The sequence below is a fragment of the Drosophila teissieri genome, chromosome 3L (assembly GCF_016746235.2).
Source record: "Drosophila teissieri strain GT53w chromosome 3L, Prin_Dtei_1.1, whole genome shotgun sequence".
NCBI lineage: Eukaryota > Metazoa > Arthropoda > Insecta > Diptera > Drosophilidae > Drosophila > Drosophila teissieri.
Window position 1 is genome coordinate 5,661,902 of NC_053031.1, and position 13,726 is coordinate 5,675,627.

The following is a 13,726-nucleotide window of genomic DNA, read 5'->3' on the forward strand; positions in this document are numbered from 1 at the left end:
AAACCTCAAAACATTTTTAGATTTCAATTCTTTCTTTTTCTTATCTTTCGTTGCATAGAGGTAGTTCAATTGATAGCGTAAAACATGTTAATAGTATATTTTCTCCATTTCGATTGGGAATAAATGCATTTATTAATGGCATTCCTTAGTTCATATGAATGAAACTGAAAGTCATAAAATAAATAATCCTTCTCTTTGATCTTCCTTTAGCAGTTGAAATATGAACCCCAAAATAATGACATTAAGTGAGAACAATTAAAGTTTTTTAGCGGATTTGTTTGGTAAATTAATTGCATTAAGAGTTCACAGTACAGGTATATTTAGAGTTTAGCGTAAACCATTCTCCATAAGCTATTTCAACATATATAGAATGCCGTACATCCAATACAAATCCCGATTAATATCATTATCTAGCTAAGGCCCTTTTCATCAAGGTAGACCTAGAATTTGGGTACACTTTACATAATATTAGTTTTGTTTTTTTATTGATGCGGTTATTTAAATAAATCATATTAGTCATGTTTCATATTAGCAAACATGTGTGTTTTTTTTTTATTTAATTTATTTACCTTTTCGCCAGTTTAGAACCAATTAACTGAAATATTTTAAGTTGTTAGGCAAAACTTTATATATTTTGTAAAGACATAATGTAGCTTAATTCGTAAATGGGAAAATGGGCTCTAGAAACTAAATTTAAGTAGTTTTTAGTGAAATATGTCAGAAAATTAAGTAGATATAGTTATATCTAAACTGTATCTTTTTCATCCCCGATTTAAGTTATAGAAAACATTGTAAACATCCCAATATTTAAGTGGTAAATCCCAATCAATAATTAGCAGCCATTTACAGCGGCTTACGGATGCTGGAATCCGGTATCAAATTAAATTTTTGGCCATTCATCCGTGCATATTAATTTGTATACAAATCAAAAAGTTTTTCAGTTAAAGAGCTTAGCAACTTTGTTTACTCCCCTCTCGGTAGCTTTTTACAACTTTATAATCCGATGGCATTAAAGGCTCATTAAAATATATAGCCAACAACATAATGGAAAGTTTGCTGTATAAATAAAACACAAACCACACGTATTTGCGTAGGCATTAATGATTGTAATCTAGAATTGAACAACACAGACACATAATAGAAACAGTACAACTAGCGTATATCTCTCTTCATATCTGATATTCTATATATTGAATCTGTATATTCAACTGTATAAACTGTATACTCGTATTTTGAAGTTATAGCCAGCCAAGTATATAACCAACCTCTACTACTACTTCAACCTACTACAAAGTTTGTTGTTTGAGTACGCAAATTGCTACAAACCTGTGCCGGCCAAAAATCAAACCAAAAACCAAATACAATCTAAACTCTAAGTATAACATCAAACAGATCTCATTATATTCTAAGACATATTTACTGAGCAGGTATTTAACTTAATTAAGCATTCGAGATGGCAAATCATGATGAATTATGATTTTGTATTCCTAAATTATCTCTAAATCGATTAAATCGGAGTAAAGAAAAATCGGTAAAATCGAATTTGTTAATCGAAAAATTGATTTCGCAGATTTGCATATCTATGGTACCATCAATGATTACCATCTCTTTTAAGCATCGTTGAGGGCAAGAAAAACACTTCATCTTCGAGGGGGTAATGTTTTCATAGGTCTACTTTTTCATAAGGTATTATCCGATAAGTCTGAGGCATTACATAACATCCACACAAACACACACACACAAACACCTTCGCAAGAGTCAGGCACACTTAACACTCACACTAACACACTGACAACAGACAAACAGTCCAAAAAGAGTTGACAACAGAAACATTTTTGGCAAGCAACTTGAATATTTACTAATGACAAAATCTCTACGTTCTTAATTTCTCTACTCCCCTCTCTCTCTCGAAAAAAAAAAATAAAAAAATTAAACAAACACACACACGCAATCGAAACAACTTCACAAACACACACACATCAAAATGCATACGCACAACCAATAAAATACACATGCTTACGCCAATTGCTTTTGTGTAACGTTAATTTGTGTGAAACCGAAACAAACAAACCGAAATCCACCATCGAATCCAACAAACCAATTTAAATCGATTCAATTTCAACAACCCGACCCGACCGTCCACAATCAACAATCAACAACACCACACCACCCTGATCTGACCCAATTGCATACAACAACCACACAGCAACAGGAACAGGATCCCACAAATTTGTATATTGCAAATTTGCCGCCCCACTTCAAAGAAACTGATCTGGAGGCAATGCTATCGAAATACGGACAAGTTGTTTCGACCAGAATATTGCGTGATCAGCAGATGAACTCCAAGGGTGAGTTATTAATGTTTACTAGATGACCAAGTAATAATGTTATGTATTCTTCCACCTAGGCGTTGGCTTTGCCCGCATGGAGAGTCGCGAGAAGTGCGAGCAAATCATTCAGATGTTCAATGGTAACACAATACCGGGTGCCAAAGATCCCCTGCTTGTTAAGTTTGCCGATGGCGGACCAAAAAAGAAGAATCTCTTCAAGACGCCCGATCCGAATGCGCGTGCGTGGCGCGACGTCTCCGCGGAGGGGATTCCCGTGGCCTACGACCCCACAATGCAGCAGAATGGAGTCAGCGTGAACGTGGGCACGCCCATCGGAGTGCCCTACTCCCGCTTCAGCGCCCCCCAGGTGGGTGGCTATCCAGTGGCCGGCTCCCAGTGGATACCCGGTTACATGATGACCCAACCGATCACTCAGGTAGATGATCAGGTGAGTAGTGGATATACTTCCATTATGTGTATATGACACTGGACTGAACTACATGACTCATAACGGTCGATTCTGAATGATTTATTTACCATTTGCTTTGGTCGATTTATAATGCTCATTGCCGTTTTCGACTCGTGTGTTAGTCCAGTGTCATGTGAGATTAATTAGAGCTTTTAAAATATATTTCAATTAGACTTCATATTCTCCACAGTACATGCAGATGGCAGCTGCCCCTCAGCTGGGAGTGACCTCATACAAACCGGAGGCAGTTAACCAGGTGCAGCCCCGTGGCATCTCGATGATGGTTAGCGGCGATACGGGCGTGCCATATGGAACGATGATGCCTCAGTTGGCCACCCTGCAGATTGGCAACTCTGTAAGCCACCGATCTCTGATCTCCTCCCGAAACTCGCGACTCTTTCATTCAAGTTTCCTTGCTTAGAGGCAGATATACACGTGGTTGTAGTAGAATACACATGTGCATATCTGCTTTAATCCTTGCGGATTGAAAAGAAAGAAATATAGTCCGTAATCCATACGATTTTCTCAGTGTGTGGGCTGTGTATATTAAATATTAAACGTTGAGACCTAATTTGTACTTTTTCTACTCCTTTCTTTTACTCCAATTAATTTCCTTTTACTTTGAATTGTACTTTTTTTCGAATTATTATTTGTATTTATTTATTTTTTTCGGTTTATTTTATAGAACTTTTCTCCATCGTTACAGTATATTAGTCCAACTTATCCATATTATGCACCACCACCAACTATTATACCAACAATGCCAATGACAGATTCCGAACAGGCTAGCACAGCTGCATCACCCGACGAGGCATACACACAGTATCCACATCAAGCCGCTCCCAAATAGGTCTTCGCGAGGTGAGTGAAGTCTTCTCAGCCACTGTCTTCTCTCTGTTCCTGTCTCTGTCACAGTCCTGCAGGATTAACATCTCTGTTTGCTTCTCAATCTCTGGCTTCTTTTTCCACAAAAACCCAAATAAAACCTTAAATAGAATTTTGTTTACTTGAACCTTGTTGCTCATTTTTCAGTTAGTAAAGTAACGATTTCTAAACAAATTTTTTTTAAATTTGAATTAAGATACCAAAATCATAAGTAAAACAAGGTTCAAGCCTAAACTTATTCTCTTAATTGGTGTAGCTGCGCTTTCCAAAACTGCCTTGCATGTACGCTTTTCGCATTTAGAGCTCTCGTACCTTCAAGAATTCGAGCCCAATTTACCCCTATACAAAAAATCATCTAACTCACCCAATTTAATTTGCATTCACTGAGCTTTACCTTAAACCTTCGAGGCTTCATCGTTTCTTTCGACACTTAAACACGCTTACCAACACTGCACCTTCAAACAACACTACACAACACACACTTAAACTGACAATCATCGGCTTCATGTGTTTTGTGTGCTCTGCTTGTTGTTGCTTGCCTGTTTGCTTAAGATCTGTTCATTACCGATACTTTTTGAACACTTCACTGAATACTAAACAAATATATTCTATTTATTTTCTTACCAAATTTCTGCGGCTTCTTTTTGATACAACAACATGGCTCTCTTTCTTATATAGTATAGTTACTAAACAGTCTAATCACTGGTAACCCATACTAGGTAAATATCATTTACTTCTCATTCACCTCATGTGCATGTAACCCAACTTAAACGCATTTCTGTGCTTTGACAGAAGTCGAAAATACTCCCTATATCCTTACCCATTTCCCTACAGTTAACTATTGCTTAAATTCATATGTACTTATAAAGACTTTCAATCTTTTAGCTATAATATATTAGTACCCCATTTGAGTACTATATAAATTGGACGAGAGTGAGAGCAAGCTTGGTGGAAACGGAAAAGCCAAGGAGGGAGGAGAATCAACATCAAAAGCAGAGGATCGGATAAAGGAGTCTACAACAACCACCACATGAACAACAACTAGAAGAGGAAACTGCTGAAGCAACAACAACGGCAGAAGAATGAAAAACAGTGCATGCAGAATCTAGAGAAAAGCCATCCCGAAAAGCCCGAAAATCCCCGAGAGCGGTGGCAGAGAAATAATGTATAAATAAGGAGGTTGGATGTGAGGATAAAGTTTAGGGGTACATGAATGCAAAAAGAAAAGCCGGTCTCCGAAGAGACGAGCGCATAAGACGCGAGAAAAAAGTGAAGAAAAGCAAAGACTAAACTTAAATAATAGAGAATAGTTATACACTAAATAAACAACCAGAGAAGCAAAAGCAGTGCGGCAACCATTGCCAAAAGAAACAGCGGCAAACGAGAGAAGAGCAGTCGAAAATATTTACAAAAAGAGAACTGCAGGATGCGAAGAGAAAGCAAAGTCAAAGGAAATTCACTTGGGGGTCGTAAGAACTTGAGGAAATCTGCTGAGAAAAAAAAACAAAAACTATCGCAGATTAGAGTTAAGTTAATTTTGTTAAGCGCAAGAGGAAAAACAATTGCATGGGGGAAACCGATGGGAAGAGCGATGTAAAAATAGAAGAGAAAATAAAAAGAAACTATTTTGCTAATTTTGAGCTAGCAAAACCTAAGCAGACAGAAATTTGTGAAGTGAAAGTGAAAGATGGAAAAAAAACCGAAACAGAAACAAAAATAAATGTGTGTGCAATGTATGTTAAAAACCCGTAAGGAAAAACAGAGCAAATAAAAACGAAACAAAATCCATTTCGATGATGATATAAACAAAGCATAAATCTTAAGTCAAACTGCAGCGGCAACAAAGAAACCCCCAGAAGAACGAAGAAAGCGCAACGATGCGCAGAAGAAAGCAAAACTTTTTTACCTTAGAGGCAACGTTTTCTTTGTTGTGGCCTGCTAAAGAAGATTTTTACGATGAAACTCAGACTCTACCTATGTTTTGTTCTGTTTGTCTAATTTGTAATATTTATTTTGTATTTTTGTTGAATCGTGTTGAACAGCACAAAGAACGGAAGCAGAGGAAAGCGTAGATAGCCACAAAGAGAAAGGAGATCTTTGGTTTGTTTTCTCCTTTTGTTGGTTTCTTGAACCAAACATGCAAATTGTATAAAGCAAAGATCCGAAGAAAAGAAAGAAAACAAAAAACAAACCTTAAAAAAGAAATGTCTATTTCCCCCCATTTGACATTCGTTTTGTGCTTACCAAGCAGTCAGAAAGAAGTAAAAAAAAAAAATTAAAGCAAAAGAAATGAGAAGAAGAAGCCTTTGAAACAGGCAAAAATGTAGTATTAAGTCTTAGCAAAACAAAAGTAAGAAAATTGCAGTAAGCAAAAACAGATTTAGTAGTTCTAGAGATCTAAAAGAAAGCAAAAGATGTGGAGAATAAGCAAAAGCTTACAAAGACCGAGAGGAAAATGGGGAATCTTGTACTAGTTTTTAGCATATTTTTTGTGCTCATCAGTCGATTTAATGAATGAATTTTTTGTAGCTGTCTACAGTTTTTTACGTTAACTGTTTTTTAGACATATTAATGAGGAAAGTAAAAACCAACAAAAACAACATAGATATAGTATATTTTTTCTGCATATGACAAGTTGTTGAGGCAGGTGAAGAAGGTGAAGAATGATGTTTGATTAGCATGGAAACCAAGAGGCAAACACTTTTTAAAAGGGAATAGCGAAACAAACCGAGACAACACACAAAAGTAGCAAAACACAGTAAACAGAAAATAAAATTTGAAACTGTAGCATTGTAGTTTAGCTTTGTGAAGGTGAAGGCTGGAGAAGAATGTACGATTTTTTGAAGGATCAGCTCTAGGATCGAAAAGAACAACAGCAAGAACAACAGCAGCAGCAGCAACAACAACTGGCACAGGCAGTAGCAGAAATGTATAACAAAAAACAAGAAAATTAATGTTAAATTACAAAAAAAAAAAAACAAAATGAAGTAAGATAGAAGAGAAACTACGTTTAGTAAACTTAGTTAGTAAGCGAAGATTTCTTTAGGCTTGTAAGCGTCTCTTAAGTAGAGTTGAACATGAAGTTGAGTACGGAGTTTAGAATTGAAATTTAACCTTTTTCAAAGCCTAGCATATTTATTTTTCCGAGACACACACACACTCACACTGATACAGACACAAAAACACACCAACACGGACACACCTATCAAGCCTAAGCATTGTATTTGTGATTTTTTCGAATGTTAATTGATTAGCGAAACACGATGAGCAAAATAAGCGAAACAAGGGAAACATCAAGTGGGCGATGTGGGTGGGAGAAAGTGTGGCGAAGTGAGAACTTTTTGAGAATCTCCGTTTGAGCAAGGACACCCTCTCACCACAAACAACATTCCTGAGCAAAGTCTTTGATTTGATTTTGATATATAAAAATTTGTATGTGTTGATACGATTTGATTTTCGAGTTTAGAGCTGTCGAGTCGCCTAACTGAACTATCTACATATATATACATTATATATATATATACATATATAAAAACGTAAGAAACACAACGCCAAAAGTCTTCCTAAGCCTAAAACCAAAACAACAACATAATGCAAATACTTTTTTTTTCATATTACGATTATTTGCTTTAGACTGACTACGAACTGAAACTGTAACAATAACAACAAATGCAGGATTGTAAACCCAAAAATAAAAAGAAAAGAAAATGTAACACAATACACCTAGAATCACCTCCTGAAGTTAATGCAGGCATCGAAAAGATATCTATTTTGCCAAGACATTCCAAAAGCGAAATTGTTTAAAGAGAAATTCGTGCAAGATGCCTGCATTTGTTGTCCTAAAAGAAGAAGAATCACAAATACAAGAACCACTCATTGGGAGGATATTTTTGAAAGATTTTCAATCCTGTTTTCCTCGAAACAACTACACAACACACGCACACACATACACCTCCACCCTGCCCCACAAGAAAAAAAGAAACAAAAAACTCACACACAAAGTGCAATTTTCTTTCTGTAGTTTTCATTGATTTTACTTTGTTAGCAGGAAAAGCAACTTAAGCAAATTGAGAAAGCATTAAAGTCTAAGTTATTTATAAATCGACGAAGGAAACGAGTTGAGCTGGGGCCGTGTCTTATCGCCCCCCCTCCCTAGGAAAGTGAAAATGAAATTTATGTTTTAGTGAACGGGAATGAAATCGAGTCGAAGAAGCAGGAGAAGAAACCTAGTATATAAGATCAAAGTCTAGTGCGTAAGTTTAGAAAATCTAAGTACAGTGTTGACAAGCAAAGAAGAAGAACGCAGATGCGGAAACGAGTAGCGTAGAACGAGAACAGAAATGTAGCAAGAAAGACGGAGTCGAGTAGGACATATGATTTCTAGTTGGTAGCGAAAGGAGAAAGATTAGTTGGTTAGTTGGAGTGCAACACACGTAGAAAGTTGTAGTTTTTGTGTAGTTAGAGCGACAGTGTTGAAGAATGCCGCGTCGCACAGTTTGAGGTTAGGTTTAATTTCTGAAAATAAACGTAAGGATGAGATGAGATGCAAGGATAAAAGCAAAGGACGTTGGCGAGGGTAAAACAATAAAAATCAACCGACGAGGAGTGTTCTAATCTAAAACGCTATACTGACTTTTTGTGTGTGTATTTAAATCTACTTTGACAAGAAACCAAACTGGGAACTCGTTTGTTTTGCGTCTGTATTTTGTTTTAATTTAACGCGTTTTACTTTAGTTTTTTAACTAATTTTAAGTAGTTAATTTATTATTTGTCTTAAAATCGCCGAGACCCCAATCAAAATTCAAGATTGCTTGGGTATCTCGCCCCTGATTGAAAACCTCTCGCAAGAGAAGCGAATCGATTAAATTTGATGCAAGTGTTGAAGTAATTTTTAAAATTCAAACAAAAAAAATGTCTAGTGCGTAAAATTGAAAACTAAAAACAACAAAAATTTCAATAAAAACTAAAAAAAAACAAAAATAAATCAATTTGGTTTTAAGTGCGTTTTTCTTCGTTTAGTTTTGCGTTTTCATTCGATGTGATTTCTTAGTAGTAAAATGTTTGCTATATGAATTACCAGTACGCTTTTTCACACCCCACACCACATAGTTACCAATAACGATAACGAATTCCTAAATTAATTCCTAATTGATCCCCACTTTATTGAATTAGATTGTGTTTCGAACAGGAGGCAAACTTAGTCGTCTTAGTCGTTGTTTAGGGGCGGGCAGAGCAGAGCGTGAGTGTCGAGCTGGAGAAATAAATGAACATTTTTTAATTAAGCCAATTTAAGGAAATGATGAATATATATTTTTTTGAAACTTTTTTGACGAAACCATGAATATAAACAAAACAAACAAAAAACCAAAAACAAAATGAAAAATGAATAATGCAAAATGAAAAATGGAAAACTCTTAAAGGCGAGTGGGAGCGCGGAGCCAGAGGAATGAACGCTAGCAAATCGATGGGAATATGGGGCATGGTGGTATGAAAACAAGCTCATTATATTTAAAAAATAAATAAAACAGTTTCGGAATGGAAAATAAATGAAGGGAGTATAGTAGGAGAGTAAGGGGAAAGGGAAGAGAACACGACGACAAATGCGTAAACTAACTTTAAGTAAGCGTAAAATGCAAGCAGCTAATTAAACTTAGAAACAGAAATACTTAAATGAGAGTAATGTACATTTCGCTTGTTGCTATTTTTAAGTTTTAAATCAAAGTCTTTTAAAGAACTTTATTCATTTTCTTATTAACAATGATAAAAAAAACCCCAAAAACCAAAAAAAAAATCAAGCAAAGCAAATGCGCAAACTGGTAAAATTAAATCAGATGAAAAACCAAACTAAATCTCTCTTTGTAATCCTCCAGAAAAACAAATTAACAAACTGAAGAAAAGATCGATCGAAAGCATGAGGAATCCTTTTCAACTCTCTGTGTATTTTTTAAAGTATTATTTTTTGCATCAATGTGACGCTTCTAAGCATTTTTATATGGCGAAAGAATTGTATTCAAATCTCTAGTAAAAGCTAAAATGAAGAACACGAAAAAACCAAAACTCGAAAACCAAAAAAATGACAAGAAAAGTGTGAAAAAGCGCAATCTTTTCTACAACTTTCAAATTTATACGCGTACTTTTTGTGCCCTCAACTCTAATGCAAAAGATCATTCATGAAGGATAACTGAATTGGAGATCGAGAGATAACAGTTTAAAAAACCCCAAAAAATAAAAACGATGAAAAAGTTTGAAAATGAGAAATTAGTTTAAGCAAAACATTTTGCAGCTTTTGTGCTTATTTCGCTTAAGACTAGTTGAACAACAAAAACAAAAAAACAGAAAGTAAATGACGAAAAAAAATTAAATCTAATTGTAAGTAAAAAAAAAATGAAATGAGAATAGATCAGTGTAGAACCGAACCGGAAACGGAAGAATCAAGCAAGAAGCTAAGCGAGGGCAGGCTGAGAAATTCCTGGCCCGTCTTGAAAGCTGCAGAAAGCATTAAAACCGAAAATAGCAAAAGATTTAACTGTGGACGTTGAGTTGACGAGTTGAAGAACACACAAAAAGTAAAACATGAGGAAAACGTAACGTCTCTTTGGTAAGAAAAAGGAAAACCTAAAGAGCAAATGCTGTCATCCAAAAACCAAAAAACACAAAAAAAAAAATGAAACTGAACTTTTTCTGAATCAATAAAAGACAAATTGATTTTCTGTAAGAAAACAAAAACCAAATGCATTTTTCATTCCAAGGGCTGGGAATTTAGTTTGTTGTCATTTTGGGGTTGCAAATCTAAGGAAATATCTTTGTGGAGCAAGGATATCCTGCCATGGATGCCAAGGCATCCTGCCTAAGCCTTTGTGCTCGTAAAATGTTGTGAGCTGTGTTGGTATTGTGGGTATCTGTTCATGCCACACACCCATAAATAAAGTCCTTTTGTTTGTTGGGGACGCAAGAAATGTGAAAGGATCCGGCTCACACATAAGCTCCTAGCGAGAATGTGGGCCTATGTGTGCGTGAGGAAGCCGCACAGGATGAGGCCGAAAACTTTGACAGCGGTTCGTCCTGCTGATTTTCCTGCTATCCTGTTCGTTTGACTTGTTTGATGGTTTTATGAGTGTCAAAACCTGACAGCTTAATAGACATTTTTATGGCAGGCAATCGCCATTTCATTGTTATTGCACAAAGCAGAGGGGGATTATGGAGTTTTCAGCGCGCAAGGCACAGAGAAAGTGACACCCCCAAAAATTCCAGACGAACGGCAACTTCCGGGACAGAATCGAGGGATGCTGTCAGCCCCACGAGAAAAGTTGAACCACCAAATGCCACACGTGGAAAAAAAAGGATTTTTTGTAATTAAAAAAAAGAAATGCAAAATCATTTTCAAAATATTTGCAACATATTTTACTATGATTTTGGACACACAATGATTCATGTTAAATAAAGTTAGATTTCTGTCACACTTTTCTCTGAGTGTACACCCACACTAACCATACATTTGAGTGTGTGTGTGCAGACCCTCCCCCGAAAACAACATTAACATTCGCCCGCCAGCTTGTTTGTTTATCTTGGTTTTCTTGCTGCGTTGGAGTCCTTTCGAGTTTTCTGGGCACCTGTTCGCAACTTGTTTTTGGTTTTGGTTGTATGTGTAAGGTCAACAGGGTGACTGATAAGGTCACGTACTTCGAAAATACAAGTACTGCTGAGGAGCAGTGCACGAATGCATTAATCCCAATAAACACAACCGATTTAAAGCCAAGTTCATGTATTATTTATTTATTGTTTATATCTAGTTCAACCGCCTTACCGGTATTCTGATAGGCATGCTAATTCCATTAGTTCGTTTACAGAAAACTGTTTAAACTATAAAAACTGACACTGTGGCTGCCAAGCCGTACAAAAACCGAATTGTTAACTGTTTTCACATCTATGTAGGTTATATACGCTATATGCGCTATATTCGCTATATTCGCTTCCACATCGCATATCAATTTTTGTGGTCTTGGACAAATGGAAACAAATGGCTAACAAATTACGAACTACGCGAAAACAAAATCATATAAAAATCGTTAAATTTACAAGCCACCTGCTCACTTGCCACCGAAGCCACCCATCAGGTTCCCCAGGCCACCCAAACCGCCCGCCGCTCCGTTCTGCAGTTGCCTCATCATGTTCTGGATACCACCAACGCCGCCCATCTGTTGCAGCATCCGGGGATCGATCATCTTGGCTATTTGCTGGTTGAGCTTGGCCATCTGTGTGGGATTTACATTCTTGGTCATGTCGCCCTGCTTGAAAAGTCCCTTGACGCCGCCCATCTTCTTCACCACCGCCGAGAATTTCGTATAGTGAGCAATCAGTTCCTTGACCTCGCGCTCCATGACGCCAGCTCCCTGGGCCACACGAACGCAGCGGTTCGTCTGCTTGCTGAAGAGTTTCGCTCCGTCGCGATTGTCCAGTTCGTTGTCCGACATGCTGTCCATCATTGTCATCATGCGCTTGACGCGCGCCATCGACTCCTGTTCGCCGCCCTTGGTCATAAAGTCCTGCGAGAAGCCGGGTATCATGTTCATGAACTGAGAGAAGGGGCCCATCTTCATGATGTTCTGGAACTGCTCGTACATGTCGCGGATGGTGAAATGGCCGTGCTTGATCTTTTCTAACAGCTCCTCGTTTCCGTCCAGCTTCAGTTCGTTGACCTTTGCAAAATAAGAATACAATCAGTACGTGCTTGCCATTGTATACTAGTGCGGTATAATTTTAGCCGTATTTGGGATGTCTAACCTTATCTATCAGTCCCTCGATGTCACCCATTCCGAGCAGTTTGCTCACGAAGGGTTTCGTCTTGAAGGGCTCCAGATCGTCGATGTGCTCGCCCGTGCCGATGAAGATGATGGGCGACTGTGTAGCTGCCACAGCGGACAGAGCACCACCTCCCTTGGCGTGACCATCCAACTTGGTAATGATCACGGAACCGATGTCCACCTTGTCTTTGAAAGCCTTCGCCTGAGCCTCGCAAGCCTGTCCAATGGTGGCGTCCATCACGAAGATGATGTTGTCGGGACTGACGGCATTGGACACTGCCAACATCTCCTCGAACAGCGATTCCTCCTGCTTGTGCCGACCCGAGGTGTCCACGATGATCATCTCGAAACCCTCGCGCTTGAACATATCCACACCCTCCTGGGCAATGACCACGGGATCGATTTCCGTGTAGCTGCCGTAGAATGGAATGCGTGCCTTGGTGGCGTTCTGCTTCACCTGATCGTAGGCGCCAGCACGGAAGGTATCCGCGCACACGAGACATGACTTCCAGTTGCGCTTCTGGTAGTGATACGCCAGCTTGGTACAGGTGGTGGTCTTACCGGAGCCCTGGAGACCCACAAACATGACCACATTTGCTTTGCCCTTGATGGGTTGGTAGGGTTTCACGCCGGGATCGACCAGTTTGACCAGCTCCTTGAACACAGCCGACTGGATCATACGCCTCTTGTTCAGGCCACCGGCCATTTCATCGAAATCAATGACGGCACGGACATTCTCGCGCAGCTGCTTTACTAGCCGGATATTAACATCAGCCTCCAGGAGCGCCGCGCAGATCTCCTTAAGCATGGAATTAAGAGCCTCCTCATTGATTACGGTCGCCTTGCTGAGCGAGTGCAGCGCCGTGGTTATCTTGCGACCCAAATCCGCGAGAACCATCTTGCCGGTGGTGGTTGTGTGTGGGTTGGCGTACGGACGACTGGCAGCTTCTGAATTTTGTCGGGCCTATGCGCACAGTGGCAGCTTAAATTCAATATTTTAGTTGGACTTTCTTTTGGCTGACACGACACGTCGATGTGGAAGAGGAAGAGTCTGCTGACCAGTGGCCATTCGCAGCGGTCGCACGTGCAGCTGTCAAAACAAAGCCTGCTATCGGTTATCGAAGATGGTTCGCAGTGACTGGCGGAAGTCACAGTGCTGCCAAATTTCAAAAATGTAGCTAGAAAGGAAAATAAAAATTGCTAAAAAGTAATTGTGGGCTTAAAATATATACTTATAAATT

General features: G+C 38.4%; 2 protein-coding genes across 17 annotated transcripts in view; one reads left to right on the forward strand and one right to left on the reverse strand.

The window, feature by feature from the left end:
* LOC122617824 (protein alan shepard) overlaps window positions 1–8,668 on the forward strand; it is a 121,969-nt gene extending 113,301 nt beyond the window's left edge. For 7 of the 16 annotated variants that reach the window (XM_043793828.1, XM_043793822.1, XM_043793817.1 and 4 more), the window contains 5 exons: window positions 2,207–2,348; window positions 2,408–2,778; window positions 2,972–3,154; window positions 3,485–3,660; window positions 4,570–8,668. In XM_043793828.1, coding sequence (XP_043649763.1) covers window positions 2,207–2,348; window positions 2,408–2,778; window positions 2,972–3,154; window positions 3,485–3,649 — 861 coding nt within the window. In that variant the 3' untranslated portion in view covers window positions 3,650–3,660; window positions 4,570–8,668. Of the gene's footprint in view, window positions 1–2,206; window positions 2,349–2,407; window positions 2,779–2,971; window positions 3,155–3,484; window positions 3,661–4,367; window positions 4,404–4,569 lie in introns of all 16 variants that reach the window. The other 9 variants (XM_043793829.1, XM_043793830.1, XM_043793819.1 and 6 more) reach the window with 6 other exon arrangements.
* A 2,761-nt stretch (window positions 8,669–11,429) lies between these two features.
* LOC122616126 (signal recognition particle 54 kDa protein) lies at window positions 11,430–13,556 on the reverse strand. Its single transcript, XM_043791437.1, has 2 exons — window positions 12,466–13,556; window positions 11,430–12,380 (listed from the first exon to the last, which is right to left on the reverse strand). Exons 1-2 carry the CDS (start codon window positions 13,381–13,383, stop codon window positions 11,772–11,774), a joined length of 1,527 nt encoding a protein of 508 aa, XP_043647372.1. The 5' UTR covers window positions 13,384–13,556; the 3' UTR covers window positions 11,430–11,771.
* Window positions 13,557–13,726: the final 170 nt, after the last annotated feature.

Excerpts from the sequence above, each read along its gene's own strand:
- LOC122616126 (XM_043791437.1), bottom strand. The coding sequence starts at position 13,383 with ATGGTTCTCGCGGATTTGGGTCGCAAGATAACCACGGCGCTGCACTCG. Across the intron at positions 12,381-12,465 it reads TCGAGGGACTGATAGATAAG|GTCAACGAACTGAAGCTGGA; the intron begins GTTAGACATCCC and ends TATTTTGCAAAG.